Source organism: Macrosteles quadrilineatus, unplaced genomic scaffold (genome assembly GCF_028750875.1).
Source record: "Macrosteles quadrilineatus isolate MER2022 unplaced genomic scaffold, UCM_ALF_1.0 Scaffold_1__1_contigs__length_201487025, whole genome shotgun sequence".
NCBI lineage: Eukaryota > Metazoa > Arthropoda > Insecta > Hemiptera > Cicadellidae > Macrosteles > Macrosteles quadrilineatus.
This window is the reverse complement of record NW_026542594.1, coordinates 181,232,039-181,259,932: the sequence shown is the minus strand read 5'-3', so window position 1 is coordinate 181,259,932 and position 27,894 is coordinate 181,232,039. Positions and strand designations below refer to the sequence as shown.

The 27,894-nt window shown below is 34.9% G+C and overlaps 2 protein-coding genes across 2 annotated transcripts in view; one reads left to right on the top strand and one right to left on the bottom strand.

Moving 5' to 3' along the window:
• The first annotated feature begins 411 nt into the window (after positions 1–411).
• LOC128991112 (hydroxypyruvate reductase-like) lies at positions 412–13,514 on the top strand. The gene is made up of 11 exons (XM_054413852.1): positions 412–603; positions 2,835–2,986; positions 3,870–3,935; positions 4,388–4,541; positions 6,202–6,334; positions 7,792–7,898; positions 8,978–9,171; positions 10,720–10,880; positions 11,548–11,754; positions 12,016–12,171; positions 13,274–13,514. The coding sequence occupies exons 1-11, from the start codon at positions 469–471 to the stop codon at positions 13,408–13,410; spliced, it is 1,602 nt and encodes a 533-aa protein (XP_054269827.1). The 5' UTR covers positions 412–468; the 3' UTR covers positions 13,411–13,514.
• Positions 13,515–14,260: 746 nt separating this feature from the next.
• The window catches only part of LOC128991093 (peroxisomal acyl-coenzyme A oxidase 3-like), a 33,569-nt gene continuing 19,935 nt past the window's right edge, over positions 14,261–27,894 (bottom strand). Inside the window, exons 11-15 of the mRNA XM_054413823.1 lie at positions 27,284–27,514; positions 23,930–24,084; positions 19,070–19,205; positions 18,800–18,954; positions 14,261–17,790 (exon numbers count right to left, since the gene is read on the bottom strand). Coding sequence (XP_054269798.1) covers positions 17,686–17,790; positions 18,800–18,954; positions 19,070–19,205; positions 23,930–24,084; positions 27,284–27,514 — 782 coding nt within the window. The 3' untranslated portion in view covers positions 14,261–17,685. The remainder of the gene's footprint in view (positions 17,791–18,799; positions 18,955–19,069; positions 19,206–23,929; positions 24,085–27,283; positions 27,515–27,894) is intronic.

Here is a 27,894-nt window from a genome sequence, read left to right as displayed (position 1 = left end):
TAAATATAATAACCAACTGAAAGTGTTATAGCTTTTACTAGTAAATAAAATAATTCCATAAATTAGTACACAATCATTCAGTTAAATTTCAAATATTCAAAACAACGATAAGCATGTTTATGCTGCTTTTTTTTATTTTCAGCAACCATAAAAGGGAAATAAATAGGTATCTACATTGATAACTAGTTTGTACTCAAGTCATTAAAATCGGTGAAACAAATTGTCTTTATTTAAATTACGCAATATAACTTAAACGCTGCATTAAACTTAAATACTCTAATGTTAGTCTGACCATCGAACTGGGCTGTGCGATTAATGCAACAGCTGATCCGAGACCATTGTTGGAACCGGCCAATCAGGAGAGAGCAGTGATTTATAAAACTGATCGCACCGCAGACCTAGTCCACTTCTACAGTAGTCGGCTCGTGGTTAGGTCTGGTCGAAACGTGTTGAAAAGTGTTGATCAAAATGCCGTTTACGATCAAAAATGTGTTGATTAGCGATGCCGTCGATCAAAGTTGTGTTGATCTTTTGAAAGCCCACAACATCAATGTCACCTGCAAGTACAAACTGCCGAAAGAGGAACTGATAAAGGAGCTTTCTGTAAGTTAATTTGTTTTGCTTTACAGGTTTTGTTTAGTTGCCTATTAAGTAAGATTACTTTAAATATTTGAAAATTATTTGTTTTTGTTAAACATTATCAAACCATTACATTTAAAGGTTTATAAATATTTTATTTATTAATCGTTTATGGTTTTGCCATTGTTGAAATATTTAAAAGTGTGTAATATTTTTATATAAAAACTGTGTAACTCACATAAAAACCCAGTTTTCTTTTAAATTTACTTTTTAAATGTAAGACATATATTTGATAAGTAGATTTGTTATGTTTTGGAAAAATGTTGTGAATAATTCAATAAATTGTTCTATTTATCAAACATAAATCAACACATTCACTGCTAATGATATGTAATACCTTTATAGTAGGCCTAGGCTAAAAACATTATTATAAACATAATCATGTATGTGGAGTGCTAACTTATCTTAAATTGAATAAATGTTGTCATATTTATTATACATCATATATTTATATACCTGCTGACATAATGATGACCACTCAGCGGACAAGTTAAAATTCATAAATTAAAACTAATTAAAAATGTTGCAACATAATTTAAATTTTGTAAAACAAAACAAAAACATTAAAAATAACTTAACTATTAACATGAACTCTAAAAATGGTGCTATTTTTCATTAAGATATAAACAATTTTGGACCTAAGCTAAATTTTGTTGGGATTGAATTGTCAATAATTAAAAATTAAAATGTGAATCATTAGTTCAATTTTTAAATATATTTAGCACAACAACTGCATTTCAAATATTACTATAGCATATTAATATTATTGAAATGCAGTATGCTCAAAATAGTGTACTGTGCCATGCACATTTTCTGCACAATCACTTCAAACATTATAATCAATATTTTATTGATGGAAGTTACATAAGCAGGAGATAGTGGTTTTATAACATACAAATACAAGATTTCAAGACTATTGAAATAACACTATATTTTAGTAAAATGCATGATAGTTAACTTTAGTCCATTCCATCCAAAAAATATTAAAACAGTTTGGTTTTCTCTGAATTTCAAAACATAAATTAAATTCTACAATACAAATTTTATAACCTTACAAAAAATTTTAACACCTATAAGTTTTAGAGGTGAAAAAAACAATATTTTTGAATTATTGCAACCCAAGTAGGGGCCTACACAAAAATATATTAAGTTTTTGTCAACAGTAATTTATTATTGTTATTATTATTATTATTTGTTGTTTTTGTTTTATATTACGAGTTTATATGTTTTTAACAATGTAATCTAAAATTTAAGTGCTACTTGAGGTTAAAATAGACTATTAAATAGGACAAATCGATTCATTTTGAGAGAGTTGTAAAAAATGCAAAATTTTCTGAAACTCTCATTCACTAATCAGCTGTTAATTGACCAGCTGATTTGCTGATCATTTAACACATGCAAGGCCATTGTTGTAATCAGTATAACCTATGCCCCAAACATGTGTGTAGGTTCATTCATCTAGTTATGTAATTCAACATTGACTCTGAACTTGAAGACTACGATCCAACCAAATGTCACGGATATAAGTGGGATTTATAATGAAAAACAAAATATTTATTGAAATATTAATTTCCAATTGTCTACTACTTGTTCCATGGACAACCACCGAGTCCCATTTATTGAAAACATGTGAAACTAACTTGAACAAATTTCAAGGTTGTAAATAAATAGAATAATATGATCAATTTTATGTCACGGTTAACAATCTTATTTTATAAATGTCATTGAAATACAAACTAGGCCAAATAAACAACAAAATCCTGAATACATAAACTGAACAATTTTCAAGATAAGTTATAAGATTCTTCTGGACTTAAAGACCCATCAAGATTTCTCTATAGGAAATATTCTTCTGTGAAAAGCCTGGGACTTTTCGGACATACCTAGTAAAAAAAAACTCTAGCACTTTTTGGAAAATACTAAAATAAATTTCTGGTACCCAAAGGGTTAACCGACTAGATAGAAATATCAACGTGTGGGCCTACTACAAAATGCTAGCAGGATACATTCCTAACAAAATATAAATTTATAGCTGACCCATAAGGACGAAAAATCTAGTGTTTTTAATCTAGAACATTTTACTCTGGTACAATTTGCTTTACAAGATTTCGAGCAGACTTTTCAGAACCACGTAAAGGAAGGATTATTTCAAATTTAAATATTGCTTACATAAAGATATTAACTGTTGTTTACAGAAACACGATGGACTGATCGTCAGGTCAGACACCAAGGTAACCGCTGACGTCCTGCAGTCTTGTAAAGGCCTGCGCGTGATCGGACGTGCTGGGACTGGTGTGGACAACATTGACATCCCAGCCGCCACTCGCAAGGGAGTCATAGTACTCAAGTAAGAAAATCAGTAACCCACCTAATTATTTACTGGAAAACAATTTAGTTAGAATATATATGGAATATCAACTCACTCAGCTCTTTGAGTGATATGGTTTATTTTTTTATCTAATTATACATAATTTAACATGTTGATCTTATGGGAATCAAATTCACGGAAATAATTTGAAAATATATATTGTTATACGACAAGGTTATTTCAACAGTAGGTAAAAAGTAGGAAATAGCCTGATCAAAAGTGCAATTCATAATAGCTATTTGTGTATTAAGTAAGAATACAAATTACTGTGCTCGTGTGAGTGTGGTTGGTGTAGACACAACAACTGTGCAGCTAATTAGGGAGCGGAAATGATGCATTCCCGCTCTAGAGCGGCAATGAGCTATTTTGTGTACTTTTTACAGGTATGGCAATTTGATCATTTCCATATAGTGGTAGTAAAAAAAAATTGTCTTGTAGTTATTTCTCGCAAAGCCATACACCATATTGGGGTCCTAAATGTGGTTCGGATTCCACTATAAACTGTAGGTCCCTTACTGAATCTCGTCATGGGGCTGCACACCAAACCTGAATGAGACATTATCCAATCATTTTATCTACACAGTGCTCTCTATGAGGTTTAGTTTAGACAGCTTGGTAATTGATCAAAACTTACAGACTACGTAACATAACAATACTAATAAACCAAGTAAGTATGGTTTGTTGTTGGTTTCTATGGACAAGTTAGGTCACACGATCTCTCACTACTTGTTGAGTTATGCTAATTAAGTTTTTATTTTACTCATGAAGTTCAATATTGGACTTAAAAGGTCAAATACTGAACTAATTATTAATCATCATGTTTTGTATTTGATTTATCTGTTAATAAGTTGTTGTTTTGCAGCACTCCTGGTGGTAACTCCATCAGTGCTTGTGAGCTCACATGTTCCCTCATTACAGCAATGGCAAGGTTGGTAACACTTAATTTGTGACATAAAAATCTGTATAACATCATTGAGTAAAATAATTATTAAAGGATTTTACTTTCTAAGGTGTACCATAACAAATATTTGATTTTTCTATTCTACTATGAGGTTATAAATGGTGTTAGTAAAGCAATTTCAAAAATTGAATTATTTTCATGATAAGTTTTTCTAGTATTGATGTTGCAAAATTATTGTTCTTTACTTGTTTAACAAAGTAAGGAAAGGGTTTATCCACATAATCATCAGTATATACTGTACATACTTTTGTATTGCTAAAGATGTACAAAAGGGTAACGCACCCCCTTTCTCAAAATAAAAAATAATTTAAGACATAACCAAACATGGTAAAAGAATGCCTCCACAACAATAATATATGTGAAATGATTAAGAAATATTTTTTAGGATAAAAGTTTAGTAAGATATGTGTTTTCCGCAGACACATCGCTCAGGGTTGCCAGTCACTGAAGGAAGGCCGCTGGGATCGTAAGCTGTACACAGGCAGCGAACTGTCAGGCAAGACTCTAGCAGTGCTGGGGTTAGGCCGCATAGGCAGAGAAGTGGCTGCACGCATGCAAGCTTTCGGTATGAAGGTGAGAATCATATCATATGATGTAAAATATACATAATGGACTAAATAAAACCTATAGGAGGACCCTGACGTTGAGAACTGTATTATTTTTTAGAGACACTGGTGAATTGTACAAGTGCTGATTACAAAAGCTGAAATTTACTACGCAGTTGCATATATGTCTATTAGTTGTCTTTGCGAGGGCGAAAATCAAAAAGTGTGTTGCGATAAACTGTAAAAAACTGAAAGTACAGTTTTTAATCTAGTCGCAATTAGCATTCCTGTTCAAAGTTCATGGTTGCATCTGGGTCAAATTGATAACAAGATGTAAGCAAATCAGCAACAACGAGTCTTCCTTTAGAGATATTGTTATGATTTTATTGGAGAGAGTTCATCAACACAGAACGTTCTCATGGCACACATCTATTCATTATTTGGTTTATAAATAGACCTACAGCGTGAGGTGGGTTCTGAACCACTGGGGTGTCAACACTTGCCTGGCAAGATTTAAACCAATAAAAAAAATAATAACTAAAATTTTCTTTCTTTTACATTAAACATTTCATCTTCAAAATTGTGCCGAATATCCTAATATGGATACTATTCTAAAACTGGTTCCCTTCAATTGGTTTTGAACTGTAAATTAGTACCGTATAAATTGTACTCAGATAATAATATAGAAGAAACGTAGTCAGGAAAAAGACTTTGTTCAGTTTTTCTTATGAAATAGTAAAAAGATACATACACTATTGGCAATAGATTATACACTAGATCCAAAACAAAACAACTTTTGTGCTTAAAGATTGAATCTTATAGAAAAAATATTTTTACCGTCAAAGACAAAGTTTGATTTCATCCAAACATCTTGTGAGTGGAAACAGAAAAAAAATTTCCAACGGATGGTAAACAAACACATTAGTGTTATGCAACATTGGAAACAACATTCCCTTTGATGCCGTTGACCTCTGAAATGTTGGCCTAGCCGTTGATATCACGTTTGAATGATACCATAACGAATATAATGGTGTAAGAACAGTGTTTTTCCTGTTTGTATCCAGATAAAACTGTTTATTAAGCTTATCTTATTTGTCTAAGAGTAATTTCATAGTTCTTTCATATCAAACTACTCCTATTTACTCTAACTAGTTTCGTTTTGTTACATAGAATGTTACTGCTCTAATTGTCAGGGTAAAATATAAGAGTTAATAATGAAGAGGTTTCCAAATGAAATCTGAATCAAAACTCATTGGTTTAACAAGTGAGAAATTTATAAACTTTAACTTGTTTTGTATAAAAAGAAAAAAAAACCTACCTAAGTTAGAAAAAGCCACTCCACCAGTCAACTCCTCTGCTATTAGGGCACCAAGAGGGTGTATAAGTAATTTGTACTCTTCCAATAATTCTGCTCCGCTTCTAGGAAAACAGAACATTAAAATCCATATGACCAGAGGAAAGCCGACTCCGCTTTCCACCGTTGCATCTAGAAAAATCCAGGTTTACTAATCCCTTTTTGGATTGTGCTAGGGAAATGCCTCTAGTTCAATCCCATAGTAATAAATATCTGGTATATTTGTCTCTATATAAAAACATTTGAGCGTTCGGTTCCTGGGAGTTGAAAAAAATTGAAATATATCATTAGGGCTATTTAAACTTGTTTCTTTTGACACTAACCTCTGTTGTAGACCATTGGGTTTGACCCAATGGTGTCTGCCGAGGACGCTGCTGCTTTCAACGTAGAGAAGCGAGACCTAGACCAGATCTGGCCCGAAGCCGACTACATCACCATCCACACTCCTCTCATCCCACAAACTCGTAGTGAGTGTTTTATTTCTAAGTACTGGTATCCTTATTTAAGAGCATTTTGATGTAATTTAAGACTGTATGCCTTCCATAATGTAGTATACCTAAAATTAGAAAAAAAAACTGAATATAGAACATAAATTATAACTCAGAAGCAAAACAAGGAAGGAGTACAGTTGTAACCGGAGAGCACAGAATGGAAATAAGGGGTGTAATGGTCCAGTAATAAAAGGCACTGTTGAAGTTTTCACGGAATTAAAACCATGCTGTGTGTCATGGTACGAAGAGATGTAAGGTACAGAAGAAACATTCTGATGTGCACTTAGTGGTATTTAGCACTAGTCGCTGGTGTCTAGGGAAAAGTCCAACACTGTTGCTTCTCCTAACCCCTTCACACCCTTTTTCCCTTTCCATCACACACTACAACAATTGTGCTGGAGGAAGACCCTGTGCCCTGTGCGATAGGAACTTCCGCACATTGCTCACTGCTCTAGCTCTTCCTTGCTTGTCACAAATACATTACTCTAAAGCACTGAGCACTGAGCCCATGCACAATAAACTGTAGCTGAAAGTGTGTGGTTGTCCCATAAACAAGTTTTCTCTGTACCTTATAGTAGGACACAAAATTAAAGTCCCATGTCTGCAGGTAGAGTGGACCTGTCCTAATCCTGTTTGTCAAAACAACGCTATTGTTGGGAGCTCGGCGATGCAGACGGACCGGGAATACCGCCCTCCCCTCGCTGTTCCTAGAAATTAGTCTTTTCTTTTTATTTGTTTTCTTTTTTGACCGGATAACTCGGTAACGGGAACTCCGTAGAGCGTTCACTCAAAATTGTTTTTATTCCTCTTTTTCAGATGATCAAATAAATGAGCCTTCGCATGATGGTTCAAGTCTTATGGTTCAATTTATGCAAATTGTATTAGGACACGGAATTTCTAGGAACAGCGAGGGGAGGGTGGTATTCCCAGCCCGTCTGCTTGCCGAGCTCCCAACAATAGCGTTGTTTTGACAAACAGGATTAGGACGGGTCTACTCTACCTGCAGACATATGGGACTTTAATTTTGTGTCCTACTATACTTCTATGTGCATGGTCCAAACAAGTCCATTGAATCACCAATTCTCATCCAATTACACACATTCATTAAGAAAAGTGACACACTTTATTAACACATTTCTGAATAGAAATAAGGGGTGTGTAAAATGAGTTGGTTCTGACCCTTGAATGAAATGAGCTTTGTTACAAAGTCAGCTGATTTTCATCAGATAGGACAATTGATTTATAGCTTAATTGAGAACAGCTGGCAATTGTTTAACAACTTTTTCAGGAAAACTAATTGTAAACTTGGATAAGTTAATTTGTGTTTACCTGCTGTTATAATTGAAAAAGTAAAGAAAAACTTAAAGTACTCTTAGAGTTGATAAGTGTAAAATAACCTTTGGTTAACCTTTATTTTACCATTGCTGTTTCAGATCTTATAAACAGTGAAGTGTTGAACAAGTGCAAACGAGGCGTGAGGATCGTAAATGTGGCTCGAGGAGGCATCGTAGATGAGGCAGCTTTACTGGAGGCTCTTAAGGTAACAGATCAAGGGTGTTTGGTAAAAATGTGATTTTAATTGGATTAGGTGTTAAATTATTAAAATGTGTAGTTGTTAAGTGATTCTGACAGTTGACTTACAGGGCTTTGATAGTGGCCATTTTTTCAAATACACTGCAAGCCCGATAAAAATGAAAATGTTCAATTTACAGTATCTCATAAGTAATGAAACAGAGAAGTGAGATACGGAAGAAACACGCTCATGGGATAGCCGTGAGATTTCAGCTCTGATATTTTATGTCGGAAATATACATGGCAAGAAAAAGCCTGAAATCTCTGTGCCGAAATTCTTATCGCACAGGGCACAGGGTCTTCCTCCACCTTGAGAGTTGTGGTACATGAGGGCAGTGTTGGACTTTGCCATAGACACCAGCACTGGTGTAAGACACCAACTACTTCTCTGTAGTTATGCTTAAGAAGATGATTGTGATTACATCCTAAATTTATAAAACTATAATAAACCTTACACTTTGAAATAAGATTTAAAAGACTGAGACACAATTTTAACTCTTCAAAAATATGCTATTCTCTGAGGGTACCGTAACAAAGATTTACTTGTTGCAAATTTGCAATGTTATTACCTACAGTTTCCTTAAACTGGTAGATTTGTAGCTTTATTTTTGAAAATCGTCTTGCATGACTGAGTTTGTAAATATAAGAAATGGCAGCTTTGTTAATTTCTCAAAGATCATTTTGGGAGTCTAAAATTGTTAATATGAACTCACATCGAGTGAATTAATTTTCAGTGGTATCATAGACAAATAGAATAAATATAGACTGTCAAAGAAAGCTTCCGGCACCCACCACTAGGAGTGTCATGTAGTTACGACGCACACCGCTGCAGGCAAAGAGCGCAGGAGATGTATGCGACCAGCAGACGTTGCAGCGGTGTGCGCCGTAACTACACGACACTCCTAGCGGTTAGCGCGGAAACATATGTTAACCGCAGCACTGCTGCCAGTCTATATTCATTCTATTTGTCTATGGTGGTATTTATAAAACGAAATAGGCAGTTAAGTTTAAGGACTTTGCTTTAACCTTTAACTTAAATTTTCATAGGACGGAAGGTGTGGTGGTGCTGCTTTGGATGTGTTTGTTGAGGAGCCACCCAAGAACCCGACCAGCCTGGCCCTGATACAACACCCACGGGTAGTTTGTACACCACACCTTGGCGCTAGCACGGACGAGGCTCAAACTCGGGTGGCCGTCGAGATCGCAGAGCAGTTCATTGCACTCAATGATCCCAAATCTCCGTGAGTATTTAATAATTAAAAACTTAGTACATTGAATTATTACATACAAGTACAGTAGAGTACCCATACAACCCCACAACTCCAAAACTCAAGAAGTCTGAACAGATATAGGGGAAGATAGTAAAACTACATATTTACCGCTTATCAATTTTACCTTAAATCATATTCACAATCTAGATCAATTTAAATTGCTAAGTAATGTGTTCTAAAATAGACTCATTTTTTTATGCAACTCTTGCTCTTACTTCTTTGTACTCTTCTTGTAACTCTCTTTATTCGACACATGGAACGTGTAATATACCTCATAAAAGTATATTTTGTTCCAATAAATTAACACTAATACCGAAACTCTACCTAGGCTGACGTTAACCAAAACCCCCGGTCTGTGAGACCCCATTTGAAAAATAATAGACCCCGCTTAGACACACACAAACCGAAACCCTCGGCCTGTGAGACCCCGCTTTAAAATACACTAACGATGGGCTTCTGACACGGGCATGTTATGAACAGACAACCTGTCAAGGTCACGGAACCCATGCAAAATGAACAAACAATATATCAATAGGTAGGGGAGGAAAAGGGGGGAAGGGGGGAATGGAATTTCCCAAGTAAACCGTGTTGCCAACATGCGTTTTTGAAAATTCCCGTGGGCCTGTCAGACCGGGGTTTCGGTATTAGTGTTAAGCTATAATCCATTCACAAAATTTTGATGGTTTTACGAGAGGAAATCTATCCCCTCCACTTGATCCGACAGCTCAACAGCTGAGGTTTGCCAAAACGTCAATCAGCTGAAACATATTAAGCAAAAAAGGTAGTACAGAATCTTCCCCTTAATCCGCCTAACATTTTTTTAATGGACTATATCAAGATCCTACTGCTCTGACAAAACCCAATCAAAAGTAGTTTTAACAATGACTTTTCTTATTAACATTATATTTGAAATAGTAAATAATCAATAGACCTACTAACAGTCATTACGCAATTGTTTCTCATGCTTGATATTGCAGTATGAAATATGCAATGTTTTAATTGTTTGATTATTATTATTTTGAAGATCCAGCATCTAAGTATCATCATAGATAAAACATACTCCCTTAGTAGATTTCTCATCCTTATGGAACAGCTGAAGACAATTTTATTGTTAGTTCTGTACGGTTTATGTAGAGGTCGTGTTTTGTTTACAATTTGTTTCCCGTTATTACAGCCATTTAAAACCTCGTTTAGCCAAATAATACGGTCTAATCATAAACAATAACTTGTCCCCTAGTTATATAACCAAACAGTAAAGCACAAATCAAGAAATTTACCCTAAAATATTATAAACCAAGTTTCGTCAACACTAGCGCCCATGTGTCACGTACATGAACTAGACACGAAAAACGTGCTTCAAAATTTACAATGGGATGAGAAGTCTACTTGTGTTGGTTAGTCTATGGTATCATGTTTTAATCCTAATATGGATACAGAGAGTAACATAGTTCTATACGCTTGATTAATACCGGCTGAATTTTAAGCCTATTGACAGCTGATTACCATTTTTGCCCACAGATACAAGATCACCGGAGCTGTGAACGCCCCAGTGCTGAGCGCAGCCTGCGTCCCGTACAACAACAAGTGGATCGAACTGACGACAAGCCTCGGACGTCTGCTGGGTAAACTGCTTCAAGACGAAGACAGGGCCGACGCTAAAGTTGAACTTATCAGAAAAGGTAAGTTTGGTGAAGAATTAACTTATGTTGTGTACAGAAAATATCTAATCCAGTGACTTAAAAACACAGACGGAAAATTCTGTAATTTTTGTTCTTGGAACAAATTTAAACACATTTACAATATTACAGATGGATTAAATTTTAGCTCCAGGTAACTTTACAGATGAATTGATGAATAATTAATTTATTAGTATTGCCACTGTAAAGAATCCAAAAATAAAACTTGATTTACTTTTGCTTCAATTTTGTATAACTGGTTTAATTGGAAAATAAATCGAATCAATGTTTTTTCAAATAAAAAGTAATTTTGTAGATAAGTGGAGAATTAAGTTTGGTGTGTTTTTGGCACTGAGTTAAAACCATGTTTGGTGATCTTCTAGTTGCTGTACATATACGTGAAGTAAATAAAAAGTATGATTACAGATTATGTCATAAATATGGAATATAACTAATGGACGTTTTCAAGACAATCCGAAAAGCATTATGAAATACGACAAAGACAAAAGTTATAAAAAAAAAATTGTTTTTGTCCTCCCCTTTTATGCCATCATTACTGAACTTGAGCTAGGAATATCGAAGGTTCACTGAAAACTATCACATTGATCATAGTTAGAAAATTCAATATTTCTTTGCAATTTATATTCACACAGTTAACTCTATTCTTAAGGTTCAGCACTGGAAAACATGGGATTCCTGGGGACTGCAGCTCTTGTAGGACTTCTGACTGGACGTACCAGCAACGGACTGAACCTCATCAACGCCCCTCAGCTAGCCCAGGAGGCGGGGCTTGTTGTCAGCCAACGCTACGAGCCAAGCGAGCAAAAGAGTGTCACTGTCAGCGTTACCACCGCCAGGGGAACTAACTCCGTCACAGGTCAGTGCTACCAACCTACAAGCGAACTAAGAAGATAAGCGCACATATGGCCCTTACCAAAAATCAACCATTGTATTAATAATATTGTAGTATTGTAGATGTTAACTGTAAGCAAGGACCATGAGATCCTAAGTTCACATTAATAAAGAAGCGTGTTTCATTTACTGTAATTCATTTACACAATGAGTGCTCCTAAATTGTTGCATATCTAATTCTGGGCTCTTTTCCAAACAATTAATTTTACTGTACCATATTCCACAGGAACAATCAAAAGCAAGACTATCCATTACCTGCTGGCTGTTAATGGAGCTCAGTTTTCTCAAGTTGGTAGACTTGTTGGCACTTCAACAGCTGATTGGAACAGTGTCCAACTGTTCAGTGGTGCCAACCCCAGACAAGATTTCCTGGCTATATCAGGTAAAATTTACTTGGAACTTCAAAAAAATATATTACCAGTCCGAAAAAATATCACAAAATACAGTACAAATATGAATTTCACTTTTTCAAACATAGTCACCAAAGATGGCGCTTAAAATTTCTTATGAACACTCTGTATTTTATGATCTTTTTAGAATGTAGATGCAATTTTGAGACTTATGTACTCTTAAGATTTCCTCTCCGAATTCGCTAGTTTAGGAGCTACACAGAAGGCCACTCTTTACAGGGTGTAACTCCACGATGTAGCTCCTAAATGAGTATCTGTAGAGGAAAATTATGAATTTATGAAGAATAAAAAACTTTAAAAAAAATTACAATTACATTATAAAATAACCATTACATAAAAGGTATAAAACATAAGAAATGTTAAAAATAGCTACCATAAAAAAAAGTTGTAGTCATATTTTTAATGTGATAAGAAAATAGTTAAAGTTCTCCATGTTTTCTCTAATTCTAACAGTTTATGAGATACCAATGGTGGCCCAGTTAAGTTGTTCACCCTGTATATGAGACTATTTTTAAGCGCAAGATACCTGGACTAAGTAATTGCTACCCATGGAGTATATGTAATTCAGAATATCTAAGCCAAGGACCAGTGGCAATTATTTTAATCCTGAACAATCCTAAATATACAATTGAAACTATATGCTTAAATCTTTGAAATGCTATGCAAGGGTTTTTAAATACTTAAAGTAAATTAAATTCCTTGCATCTAAGTAATCCAATTCGTTGCTTTATGTTGCAACCGGTTTCAACTCTGTGAAGTCGTCTTCAGGTGTAAAGGATAAAATATTCACTTCATTTGAATGTCATCATAGTTTTGACAAATTGAGAAACACCGAACACGGACTTTAAACGGACACGAAGGTTTAAAATATAAAATTAATAAAACTACTGAGACAGTGATCGACAAGTACCGGCCGGACATGAAGTCTAGACTGCCTTGGTGGTGCATAGGTCAATGACAGTAGGCATGGTTTTAAAATGCCAGTATTTCTTGTAAGATATGTAAGATATTATCTTACGTGACGTTGATTGAATGCAATATTTCAAATGTTTAATTTCATTTATTTTCTCACAGAGGCTCTCAGTGCGAAGGGTGTTGACGTCGTGAATTACTCGGCTGCGTCTGGAGAACAATCACAGAACTTCTACGTGTTTGGATTGTCTTCACCTTTGGAAGCCAAGTTGGAAGTCCCCAACGTCAGAGTCTACTAAATACTAATTCGTACTTCTTTATATTAAAATATTATACAGTATTCAAAAATGATGTTTATTTAAGTTACTACTTGTATGAGAGAATATATTTGTTGTTTATAATATCTTAGTATCTTTGAATCTTCCCTCGACTTAAGTTATGCGGTCATAGTTTTTTTTCAGTATTGAGATGAATGAATTAAAAATCAAAGTTTGTGTTACAGTAATTGCTAATATTTGGCTTTAGCACCATATAATAATAGTCTGTCTAATGCTTTGTTTTTTAAGCCAGGCATCCTCTTTAGTGTGTGTCGATCAAAACTGGTTTACATCATTTTGACGCTTTTTAGAAGAAATGGGAAAACTTGATATAAATATGCATAATTAAATCTCTTGACCTTTAGTTGAGCTACAGTGCAGTATCATAAAACTAATTCAGGTTTGCATCCTTAGCTTCATCGATTATTCAACATTTTTAATGCTATGTGCTTCCTTTGGTCTATAAAATGATATCTATTGACCAGTTTTAAGTTCAGCTCTAGAAGAATTCTCCCTAAGATCCCCCAAAAGCAGTTGCAGAATTTGTGTATTAGAAGTAGACAGCAAAAACCACCAGGAATATATGGAGACAGATTATGCACAAACATTACATTAATTGATGTATCTTTCTTAAATTGTGGGTAAACACTCCCCTCATGCCCTTGCTAATAATTGCCACTATTGAAAAGAATCTTTCTTTGTACTTTTGTTACAGCAAGTTTTTCAAAATGTAAGCATAATTTATAACACCGATCAATCTCGGCACATTACAAGGGGTTTTCTATACCACAAAAAATTTGAGTTGTGATACTTTGATAAAAAAATACAAATATGAAGGCACTGTATTCAGATTTATTCTCAATTAACCACTAACAGGAAATAAAATATATAAAAACACAACTTATAATTTACTTAACTAGATGACACACATTGTTCTAAACCCAAAGCATAATTTCAGCCACCTATAGAGAATAACTTTTGATTATGAGTTGAATAACACTGCAAGGTACAAAGTCTTCTACAGTACATACATTTGTGGATAAATCTTACTATAAAATACAACTTTACAGCCATTTATTTGAATTAATATTCCAACTAAATACTGCCCAATAGTTTCATGCATATACATTAACTTTTTTGCTCATGAACCACAAATTACTTCTTTAACCAGTTCTTGTTATTTATTCAGGCAGCGCCCTTTTAACATATATACCTTCAACATTAACTTGATACCAACAGTAAAAAGGGAAAAACAATCTAAAGGTTTAAACAAGAAAACTTGAAAAGAGAAATAAAACTTTTGCAAACAACAATCTATTCTTAATTTGTTAGCACTATTTCATTTTTTGTAAGAACTGAATCAACTAAAATTTTATTCTGCAGGGGTGTTCTAAAAAGCTTGAAAAAACATAATTTATTCTTAAAGTGATTTCTAATTAATCTAGACATGACTAATAAAATAATGTTTTATAATATAGAGACACCATATTACATACACTTATTTTTACATTTATTTTCTTAATAATGCATGACAAAATAAATGTTTTGTCTAACTAAGTTACCTGAGGGTTATTTTATGACAAAATGTTCTTTGCTTTGATTTGTGTATTTGAACAAAGTTTTACGTATTAAGTAGAGATCAAAACTCATTTCTTTGAGCAAAAATAATGAGAAAATAGCCACTTTATGAAGCTTTTAAGGTACATAAATGAACAAATTGAGCAACATCTAAAATAGTCAAAGGACTTGATGTAAACTTTCCATTGGAAATAAACGGCATGTAAAATATCCAGTAATCAAAATATGTCTAAGGGAGAAGGGGCTTTAACTAGTGATGGTCAAATCTAAGAGTTTTGATTTTTCTAAGAATTTCTTACAATCAATTCTTCCTCTTAAATGTACAGAAAAAAAAAATTCTCATGATAATTTTTTCACTTGCTATTTTAGTAAAATCTCAACAGTGATGGTTACCAGTTTATAAAATTATCAATCACCTTGCCAAAATGAAACCTTTGATGAGAAATAAACTAAAATCCCAATAAGCCATGTAAAAATTTAAAGAAGTGCTTACGTATAAATTATATATTTTCCTTAAGATTCCGTGGATTTGAATTTTAACTTTGACACATCACTAGTTTTTATACAGTTTTAAAACATATTTTAATTGCAAAATTGTGAACAAGATTATGTTCTTTGAACTGAAATATTGGTACTTTAACATAATACAATCATTTGAATAAAATGCAAGTCCCAATTAATTTTATTGCATTTTCATGTTAATAATATGAACAATTTTATGAATAAAACATTAAGATAAGTTTAAAGTTCCTTGGAAAAATGTGTTGTTAAGCTATCTGTAAATATGTTTTTACAGTTTTACTTCTTCACTTAAAACTAAAAGGCAGCCATGAAAACCAACCAAATACTGTTTAGCTAAACATATAACTAGGGCATGCAATATTCCATTATATAACTTCAAGTAGAGAAAATGTATTAATTAATTATATTCCAAAAATTATTGGTACACCATAACATTTTTTTTACACAGATCCTAAATGTATTCTTTGTTCATATAACATCAGTTTTCAATTGTTGCACATAATTGTTTCATTGTTGATCTCAATTGTTTATTTGTTAACAGTTGTTTCATGTTTCATATAGTAAATGTTAATATTTTGAGCTTTTTTCTGGTAAAGGGTGATTCAATTTCAGTTTCCTATTTTGGCAACACTGACGATTGAACAGCTGCTCTTTGTTTCATGTTTGCAATACATCAAAATGTCAGTGCATAGCAGATTAACGAAATGGAATGTTTTATTTAATGTGTTAAAGCTGTTCAACTTCTCGGCAGAAATATAATTTCTTACGAATTCTTTGAATGTCAATCTGACCATTTTAATGAGTGTAATTTCACGATGTTGAAAAGAAATTTCCCGAAACTGGAACCATTTAAGATAAAATAAGGTCTGTTTTTCATTGTGAATTCGGTTATCCAAGTGTATTACCGAGTGTTATTGAGTGTATTACCAAGTATATGTGAGTGTTATTGTGAACAAAGAGCCCACGGTGATCAGTGTCTTTGTTCTCAGACATTAGGTTTTTTCTCTACGGTTAACTTTAGGCACATTTTGCATAAGGATTTGCAATTACATTCTTACAAACAGTTACAGCCCAAAAACTGAAAACCGGTGATCACTGACTGTGAAGCATTTATCCAGAATGGGCGTTGAAACAACAGGAAGTTGAAACTGATTTGTAGAAGAAGGAAGTTATTCTCTCTTCAGGTCTTCTCTACTAGTGAGTTTGCATTAGGAGCAAGGATTGTCTGGGATTGGTGATCCTTAAAACTATGTAGATGGTACAGTATATTAGGTGTGTGTGTATATATAGGCATTGTCATATTATGTACATATAACACAATTTTTTGTATTTATGTACAAAGACAAATAAAGACGGTTGATTGATTGATTTGTCAAAGAATATCTTCTACCCTGAAGAAGCAAGTTTCATTATCTCTGGTTATGTTTATAAACAGAATTTACAAATATGGAACGATGAAAATCTTCATGTTATTTTGTGAGATCATTGTTGGAACAACTGAAAGCAAACATTTGCCAAGTTAAAGAAAAAAGAAAACCTGAAGGCTGAAAATCATTAAAAAACTTCCTCGATAGAATTAACTGCAGTGGGAGGTCCAGTGGTGGCCATTTTCTGGCGTTTCTTTTAGTACTATTAATTAAAAATGTCAAAGATAATGTTAATCAAATAATATTTAAGAAAATGTATAGTAGTATGAGTTCTTTCTTAAATTTTAAACGGAAAACTGAATTTGGATCACCCCAAATAAGATATTTTGATAGTTTATACATTCAACATATGTTTATCCCCACCAACTACTCATGCCTACCAAAATCTACACTTACTCTTGAAATAATAGCTCCTACCTAACCTAAAATAAAGCTCGTAAATACTAAAACTAATTGTTGATTAAAAACTATAACTAACAGCAATATTTGTTCTAATATTATTTCTTTCTATCGTATGAACCTGAGGCATTTACTAAAATAGAATGTAGTTGGTTTTACCTTTCACTAAAAAAGTAAACAAACAACTTCTGTATTTGTTAACTTTAACCTCTTTGAATATCTCTAAATATATTTGTAAAAACTCAAGTGTAAAACTTTTTCTTTCTAGTAATAGACATAACAATGGAAGAACATTTTACGAGAAGAGAATAGCTGCAAGTATACTTTTGTACTAAAGTTTAGCTCGTGAAGTAAACTTTGTGATCTCTGTCCACCAAGACGGCCGTTCAAAAGTGTTCTTGTTTTGGAACAATGATGACTGAAGATTCTTGTACACCTGGAAGGATTACCAAATATGTTTGCATTCTTGGATATTTTTCTAATACAGTAAATACCCTTATAACCGGCCACGGATAAACCAACCTATTACTAAAACCATAATTTATATCTAATAACAACTTGTAATTGGTTAAAAGTAGCGTTTAAGACTATTTTGGGAGTCTACTAGCTCAACTGAGTAGTGAGTGAGCCTGCTAAAAATGTATATGAACAGGAAAAAGATAAACCGCGAGAACGCTCAAATCGTGGAGACTACGTCTACAGCCGTGGGAAATATTTTTGGTACCCGGATACCGGATATTCCGAGGCCGGATATTAGGGGTTCTACTGTACATCTTCGGCAATCAAAACTGAGGATAGTTCTTGGCTTTTTTAAGGTTCAAATTTCAAAACTGGCCCAAGCTTTACTTCACCATTGATCCAATAGTTCTGGCTAAGGGTAAAACTGTTCTTAGTCAGTAGGTAAGAAAGCTAATTAATATATTTCAACCAATCCACATTCAACGTAAACACTTCTTGAGTTTTAAACTTCTAAACTCAACCACTAGAAAACTCTTCTTCAAGTTTTCTTAGGCTTTAAAATTGCTCAATCAACAAGTAAGCACAGTTATAGATTAAATTTACTCCGTTAGTAGATTTTCATGCTTAAGGATCAGCTGAAAACAATTTTATTGTTAGTTCCATCAAGTGCCGCTAGAGTGTTTTTTTTTGCTTAAAATTTGTTACTTGTTATTTAAGTTATTTGAAATCTTGTTTAACCAAATAAAACGACCTAATCATAAACAATCACTCTTTCCCAAGGTGAATAACCAAACAGTAAAGATCAAATTATTAAACTAACCCTAAAATAATAAAACAAAAATTGTTGTCGACACTAGCGCCTATTGTCAACAACATGAATAAGAAACAAAAACGAGCATCAACGTTTTCATAGGATAAAAAGTCTACTTGTGTTGGTTAGTCTATGGTACAACACATGTTTCCAAAACCAAATGAATAAAACTCACATTTCCGTCAGACCGGCCGAGAACAGAGTTGAGGATGAAGTCTGGTGGTGCAATGACATCAGCCAGCGCAACTGCTTCTGGCTTCAACTGGCTGCAGAGCTGCAGAATTGCTTCCCGCAGCAACACAACTGGCTGCGGTCCTACCGCGTACCCTCCTGTACCATAAGAAAAAATTATATGTCATCCTATGTAAAGTGGGAATACAAAGATTGGTTGCACGGTTTAGCTATGAAATAAAAACATTTTTCAAACTGAATTTTTTTCACATACCTTGGTACAGTGTTGCCAAATGTCTCTCCAAACTCCACACACCGTACAGTGCTGCCAACTTTTTCAACACTTGTTGAATGCTCGGGTCTTCCGCTTGGCTGTCGACCCGCTCGGAGAACTTCCACAATATGTAGTGCTGTAAGTTAAATTGCCAATTAAAAAGTAATTACAATTTAATGTTATCAATATAGTATGTCGATATTGTTGTAATATTAACAAAATAGTTATCGAATGAATTTTTAGAGACATGTAACAGGCTTGAGTTTCAAGACAAGCAAAGTTCTGCCTAAAAGCTAAAATGATCAAACACTGAAATAAATTAATAATGAAATACATTTTTAATTCTGATAAGAATACAGAATACTACTAATAAATATTTAAAAATTACACTTGGTCAGGAAATGAAGCCAAACCATATATTGTTTAGGCTTGGTTCAAAAACCTTGGTCTCGCACACCTCTGTAGATTTTAAATGAAAAATTTCAACACTATCCCAAAGTAAAATAATTTTCAACAAATTATTTTATGGTAACACTGGTCTAATACAATGAACAGAGTGCCGAACAGTATAAAAATAGAAGTAAAATGTTTACGTTTTGTTTTAAATGTTTGCATAATCGAATGGTATGCAGTTTTGCTTTTTCAACACCTTGCAAGAACGCATCTACCACATTTAGCAAGAACTATCTGTAGGCCTCTTAATGTATGCAATGTTTTCAAAAGTAAAAAAAAAAAAATGAAAAAATACCCCCGCCGCAGCAAACCTGCAGACTAAGCAAATTTCCATATGTCTGATTGGATTTACACTAAAATGTCTACTTAAAAATTTAACATTTATTTTCTATTTAAATAGAATTATTTTAACAGGTACTTAGGTTTGCTGCATCAGGGAGGGTAAAACTTTTTTTGTAAAATGTTAATAGTTAGTAAGAAATAAAAACATTTTCCAAATTTGATCAAAATATGTTCATAAACACCCCCCGAAGGTATCCTTGCTTTGCTGTAGCGGTGGGGCTTGTGTGCTCTGACAACCTCGAGAGCTATGCCGGCGGTAGCGTAGCTACTGGTAGGGCCTCCCTTGCCGGACAGGTCTTTGTGAGGTAGGAGCCAGACGAAAAGGGATACCCTGGTCCTCCAGGTTGGGGGTTGGGCATAAGGCTGACAACCTTATCTCGTAAAAACTCGTTGTTTCGAAACGCCAACAACAAGCCTCGGAATTGGATGGAAATACCGGATCTCGACCTAAGCTAAGACATAAGGATTTGCGATTTGGAACATGGAACATTCGGAGCCTAGCCATACCAGGAAAAATAGATATATTGAACGATGAATTAGAAAGTTACCAAATGGATCTAGTCGCTCTTCAAGAGTCAAAGTGGCCATATTGTGGCAAAGTAAATACTAAGAGTTACCAAATATTGTATAGTGGATGTAATGAGGGCAGGCACTACGCTGGCGTAGGGTTTGCGATTAAAAAAGCTTTACTTGAGTCTGTGATAAAGTTCAATCCTATTAGCGAGAGAATAAGCACTATTAGATTGAAGGGTAGAATTAAGAATATATCGGTAGTTACCTTTTATGCTCCCACAGAGGAAAAAGAGGATGATATAAAGGACACTTTCTATTCTCAACTAGAAGACACAATAAATAACATTCCTAGATATGATATGAAAATTATATTAGGGGACGCCAATGCCAAAGTAGGAAAGGAAAGTATATGGAGGAACATAACTGGAAAAGAAAGTTTACATGATGTCTCAAATGACAATGGGATAAGATTGTTAAGTTTTGCAAACTCTCATAATCTCTTTGTTGCAAGTACAAGTTTTATAAGAAAAGACATACACAAGCAAACTTGGAAATCTCCAGATGGAAGAACAATAAATCAAATTGATCATGTTCTGATAGATGTAAGACATAAATCATCAGTGATGGATGTTAAAAGTCTGAGAGGTGCTGAATGTGGAACAGACCACTTTCTAGTCTTAGCAAAAATAAGGCAAAAATTAAAACTCGAAAAAAGAGAAAAACACAATGTAGACAAAATTATTCATTTTGAACCAGAAAATGTAGGGCGTTTTAAATTAGAAGTATATAATAGATTTGACCCACTGGAGTTGGATGACACAAGAGACGAGGAGATAGAAGCAGAAGAACAAGTAGAGAAAATGTGGACAAAGTTCAAAACATCAATAAAAGAGGCAACAAAATCTTCATTCTCTAATAAGAAACCTCCCAAAAATAAGTGGTTCAATGAAGAATGCAGAAAAATGGTCATCGAAAGAAAGAAAGCTAAAGCGCGTACTTTGAGCCAGCAAACTGCTGAAACGGAAGAACAATATAGAAGAATTAACAGAGAAACGACTAGAATACTAAGAACTGAAAAGAGGAAATACATAAATAGCAAAATAACAAGGGCAGAAGAAGACCGATCAATGAACAATGTAAAAGATTTTCATAGAACTGTAAGATTTTTTCAAAAGGGGTATCAACCACGAGTCTTTGGAATCAGAGGTATGGATGGCACATTGGTTAGTGAAAAACAAAAAGTTCTTAATACATGGAAAGATTATTTTGAAGACCTATTGAATTGTGAGGAGGTCAGTGGAATAGGTGATGAAATACAAATAGGTACAGAAAATGTAGATGAAGCTATTGATGAGCCGACCCGAGAAGAAGTGAAAAATGTAGTAAAAAGTCTAAAGAATGGAAAAGCCCTAGGTGGAGACATGATACCAGTAGAACTAATTAAGAATGGAGGCCCGATTCTAGAAGAATATTTATACAAGCTGATTGTGAAAATATGGAGAACAGAGAAAATACCAGTTGAATGGCAGGAAGCTGTAATTGTCCCCATCCATAAGAAGGGTGACAAACTAGACTGCAAAAATTACAGAGGAATATCACTCTTAAGCACAACTTACAAAATACTCTCTAAAATAATTCTTAATAGAATAGAGAAATACGCTGCAAACATAGTGGGAGAACACCAGGCAGGATTCATGACAGGCAGATCAACAACCGACCAGATTTTCATATTGAAAGAAATAGCATCTAAATACTGGGAATACAACAAAGACTTGTATATTCTTTTTGTTGACTTTGCAAAAGCTTATGATAGCATATCAAGACAAAAAATGTGGAAGTTGATGGAAAAACACAGGATTCCAAAGAAACTTGTCAATCTTACGAAAATGTGCTCATTTAAGACCATATCAAAAGTCAAAGTAGAAAATGAATACTCAGACACCTTTAGAATTAACACAGGACTAAGACAAGGCGATGCACTATCCCCATTATTATTTAATATAGTCATTGAAGAAGCGCTGAGAGAGGTGAGCAGTCTTCAGGGAGGTGCAAAGATTAGCGGGAAGACAAACGTTCTAGCATTTGCAGACGATGTGGCACTAATAGCAGAAAATAAAAAAGATATTAAGGAGCTAGCAGAAAAGCTAATCACTGAAACACAAAAAGTGGGATTAAAAATAAATGAAGAGAAAACTAAGATAATGAAGATAAGTAGACTACCTGATAACCAACCATACTTGGAAGTCTTAAATTTTAAATTCACAAAAACTGACAATTTTAAATATCTGGGAGTGACAATAACAAGTGAAAGCAGACAAGACGACGAAATCCAATGTAGATTAGCAGCAGCTCAACGGTGCTATTGGAGTCTAACAAAACTATTTAGAAGTAGACTCCTGACCAGAAGAACTAAAATAAAGATGTATAAAGTAATAATACAACCAGTTCTACTATATGGAGCAGAAGTCTGGACACTTACAAAGCAAAATGAAAAGAAATTGATAGTTTTTGAAAATAAAATCTTACGTAGAGTGTTTGGTCCTATTAATGACAATGGTGAATGGCGGATAAGGAAGAACCAAGAATTGAGAGAACTTTATAATGACCCAGATATCATAGCAATGGTAAAGAGCAGAAGATTACGATGGCTGGGACATGTATATAGAAGAGATGATAACAGTATGATTAAGAAGGTATGGATGGGGCAACCAGAAGGACGACGGCCGCTGGGACGGCCCAGATTAAGATGGAATGACCAAGTGAGGCAGGACCTCAGGAGGTTAGGAGCGAGTTTGGAGGCAGCAGAAGATAGGCAGCAGTGGAGGAGCATTGTTGGCGAGGCCAAAAATCACTTGGGATTTGTGTGGCCACAGGAGTAAGTAAGTAAGTATGTTCATAAACAAGCAAACTACAACAGTTGACTTATTCTCCGTAAGAATAACATGGGAATTTAAAATTTACATTTTTTTGGAATTTTCTCCGTAACCATTAGGCGCATAGTAACACTTCAACATACTAAAATATTTGATTTTTTAAGCTCTACAAAATGGTTTGAAAAGATTTTGCAAAATTTTATTTTTTTTGGGTCAAAAATGGGAAAAACCTATTTTTACCCCATAAAACCCCCCGTAAACCCCCGTTCCCATAGTCCGATCATGCTGGTTCGCGAACTCGTTCGAGTTTATCCCGCCTTACACCTTCAAACCAAATTTTATCAAAATCGGACAAAAATTACTCAAGTTATCGTGCGGATGGACATATATATATATATATATATATATATATACATAAAAGGGTACTTTGTTATATATGTTTTAATTTTATTATATTAGTAGCCCTAAAAATGCAAGAAAATAATATATATATATATATATATATATATATATATATATATCTCTATATATATAGATATATAAAAATTTGAACGAATGGTGTTTTTGGCCTCTGGGGACATCAAAATGAAAAAGTAAATCGGTCCCGGGCCTAGGTCTTACCATGAGACCTACGGTAATAGCTACTTCCCTATAGGGAAATTCGCTAAAATCAACCAACCTCTACATAAGCGATGCTGAGCGTTCTAGCAAAGAACACCTGAGAGTCGTTCTTGGCAGTAAAGGCGTCCTTGCCTTGTGCCTTTTGTGTCTTCAGTCGCTCAAAGGTACTCTGGGTCAGGTAACATATCAGCCATTGGTACGCTTTCAGCAACACTGCAAATCAATGCAACCTTTGTAATAGTACTTTCCGCAACAATTGCGTAAAGATAGTATTAACGACACGAGTATAAAATTTAAGGCACAAGTCTGCGAGTTGCGTACACTACTTTACCTAAGACAGTTTTTTAATTACTAACAATCACTTCTCATAACTTCTAAGAGAATTTTACTTGGTCCGTTTCCTGTGTTGTTATGAGTAAAACTATGCTGTTATGAAAGTAAACCAGTGGCGTATCCAGGGAGGGGGCCCAAGGGGGCCGGGCCCCCCCCCGAATTTTTTTTTTTTTTAGTTACCCTGTACACACGGCACACGGGAGCGTTGCAACGCGCGTTCTAGAAACAGTCAAATGAGTGCGTACACACTACACAATACGTGTTGTTATTATATAAAATGCCGGATTACTGGAATGTTATCAATAAAAACACATAAAAATGCAATAAAAACACGTCTCCGAAGATCGCGCGATAGGAAACCGCTATTGCCGCGATCGGGCATGACGACGATGACGTTTCCGTAATCGAGGGAAACGATGATAACGTGTACACGTCCGCGGGAGATGTTCGTGATTTTGACGCGATCGCGCATGACGACGATGACGTTTCCGTGACCGTGGGAGATGTTTTTATGATTTTGCCGCGATCGCGCAAGTCGACGATGACGTTTCTGTGACTGCGGGAGTAGACAATGATGTTTACATGGCCGCTGGAAATGATAAAATCTTTGCCGCTACCGTGAAAGACCACGATAATGTCTACATGACCGCGGGAGATGTTCATGATTTAGCCGTGATCGCGCAAGTCGACGATGACGTTTCTGTGACTGCGGGAGTAGACAATGATGTTTACATGGCCACGGGAAATGATAAAATCTTTGCCGCGACCGTGAAAGACCACGATAATGTCTACATGACCGCGGGAGATGTTCATGATTTTGTCACGATCACGCAAGACGACGATGACGTTTCCGTAACCGCGGGAGGCGATGATAACGTCTATACGTCAGCGGGAGATGTTCATGATATTGCCGTGATCGCGCAAGACGACGATGACGTTTTCATGACCGCCGGAGAGAATGATCATATCTACACCGCTGCGGGAGATAATCAGAATTTTGCCGCGACCGCGGAAGACCTCCCGCCAAAAGACGCCGGATTACTGGAGTGCCGGAGTGGTACAGTGCCGATTATAGGGTCTTCTGTACAATGTTTTATAATTAAAAAAATGACGGCAGCTGGTACATATAGTGTCTTCTTCAGTATCCAATAGTCATTGCGTGTACATTACATATTTTTGGGTCGAGTTTTCGATCACTGAACGACCACTAGTATGCTTTATTCTATAAGTTGAGTGTAGTTTTGTTAGCTTGATTTATTTTATTAAAATTACTTCACGTAGATTAATAGTAGTTTAGGCAACTTGTTTAGATTTCAGAACAGTAAAAAAACTAATTTTTAGTAGTAATACACCAATATTATTCTCTACTTTAGAGCCTCCAGAGGTGTTGTAAACTGCAATTTACCACCATAAAATACCAAAATTTTTCCCCTTCGGTCCTGGGGGGTATTCCATGCCCCCCAGACCCCCCGGATCGGGCCCCCCCCAAAGCAGAATCCTGGCTACGCCACTGAAGTAAACAATGCAGTTATGTGAAACTTATCAATTCTAGAAACAGAACTGAAACAGGTAGGTAAACGGTTGTAGGTAAAAACCTTACAGACTTGTGCATTAGTGTTTTTGTAGTTATGTTAAGTAGATTATGATGATGGCTATAAACAAACAAAAAAACTCACTAAAAATATAAAATTATCAAATTTTTGGAGTTATTTAATTAATCTCTTTTAGTTAATGTTGGAGTAACATTAAGAGGTGTGCAATTGTGCAACATGACTGTACACCATAGTGAATACACCTAGAATACCCCTTTCAACACCCCTGTATTAGGAAGAGACTCACCAGACTTAAGTTGCCTACTTTCTACTGAATTTTGTTTTGTTTTCAACATTTTCGCATTACTCAGCAATTATCATAGCTGCATACCTTCCTGCTATCCCTCTGTTTTAGTTTCAGTCGCAGTGGCGGTCCCAGGGGGGGGGGGTTTAGGGATATACACCCCCCTTAAATATTTAATATTTTAGTAGCAAACTTATATACTATTAGCTTGAGCATATTTTAAAGCTTAAATATGTATAAAAATATGTTTTTGGGAATTAGATTCCACATTTTTTTCCGGGGAGGGGACCCCCCCGCCGCCCTTTTTACTGAGGTATATTCCATAACCACTGGTGGTCATCCCCCCCCGCCGAGTGGAATTCCTGGGGCCGCCACACTTTCAGTGTTTTAGAACAGGGGTCATGAGCAGCCTGCGAGGTATTTTTTTCTGGCCCACAGTTAGATTGCAAAATGGTTCTGACAAGGTAAAATAAATTAGGCTACTGGTGGAGACATCACTCTTCCAAAAAGTTTTTCCAAGGGCTTATAATAACTTTTTGATTTGACTTTCTTATGTGGGCAGATTAACAATTTAAAAATATAACAGACTGACCGACAAGGATTTCAATTCTAGGCCTACTCTGAAAGTTGGTGGTATTAAATTTGTACCAAAAAAGGTTGGAATTTGGAATGGAATGCAGTTGTACAAATTTATTTATGTTTTAGCTATGCAGTAACAATTGTAACTTCAAATTTATTTTTAATTGTATGTTCTTGAGTTTAGTTTACTAATTTGTATTAGGTGTTCATCAAATAAAAAGTAGGTATTTATTGTAAATTGTGAAAGTGAAAGTAAATTATTGCATTAAAAAAACATTTAAACCATTACACACATACATATAAGCTTATTAACTTGTAATATTTAAACATTTGGCCAACAGTTTAAAAGTTATTTATTAATTTATTGTATAATATTAAAAGTTTGCCTAACCCTCTTTTAAAACGACAGTGGGATTTGGCAAGTCCTGTTAAAATCCAGAGAGAAAATACAGTTTTGGTTTTAGTGTATGTAACAAGTCATTATTGATCCCAAATTGTAAAAGTTTTCGACTTCTACGTACCACACTACAAGTGACAAAACGTGTGGTGTATTTGTTAATTTGTTGACATATATGATTTTTTTAACACAGTTCAGTTTTTATCATTTGTTGTGCTATCTGACCTTTCTGCTTATCCAACCTTACTGCTGATTTAGCACACTCACCCTGTAAATCGCACACCTCCTCGAAGCTGTTAGCCGTCCACCGAGACTGGAGGATGACCGGGGCGTTACGCATGAATGCCACAGACCCCATGGGTGTGTCGTACACAGACAGGTTCTTCTGTGACCACTGAGTGACCAGCCAGTTGCTCGTCTGCTGTACCAACACATTGTTGTCTCCTTCGTAGGTACAGTTGGCATCGTGGTCGTTCCTGATGTCACTAAGTCCTGCACCTGAGGAAAGTAAATTTATAGTGTTAAAAGTGTTAATACTTTACTTTTAATACTTTTCAATGAAATGGCGACCATAAAAGTAGGTATTTTAAGCCAAAGTATGAATGGAGATGAGTGTAGGATGAGTGGCGTGATCTTGTAGTCTTGTTAGTGACTAAGGCTGACTTACTCCTTAGACACAGCTGTTAATTAATAGCCCACATAGCTAATGGCAACTAAGGGACCTACAGTTTATAGTGGAATTCGAATTTGCCTTGGTATATACAAATTAATTGATCTAGTTTTCAGGAAAATACTGCGGATAGTCGTTCTCACTCGTGCAGACATTAATCAACACCAAGGAGTATCGCATCCACAGTGCATACCTATAAATATCCACA

What these genes read in the sequence shown, in the direction of transcription:
- LOC128991112 (XM_054413852.1), top strand. Translation starts at nt 469, where the DNA reads ATGCCGTTTACGATCAAAAATGTGTTGATTAGCGATGCCGTCGATCAA. An exon ending in AACTGATAAAGGAGCTTTCT is followed by an intron (nt 604 to 2,834) that starts GTAAGTTAATTT and finishes TGTTGTTTACAG; the next exon opens with AAACACGATGGACTGATCGT. An exon ending in TGCAAGCTTTCGGTATGAAG is followed by an intron (nt 4,542 to 6,201) that starts GTGAGAATCATA and finishes CCTCTGTTGTAG; the next exon opens with ACCATTGGGTTTGACCCAAT.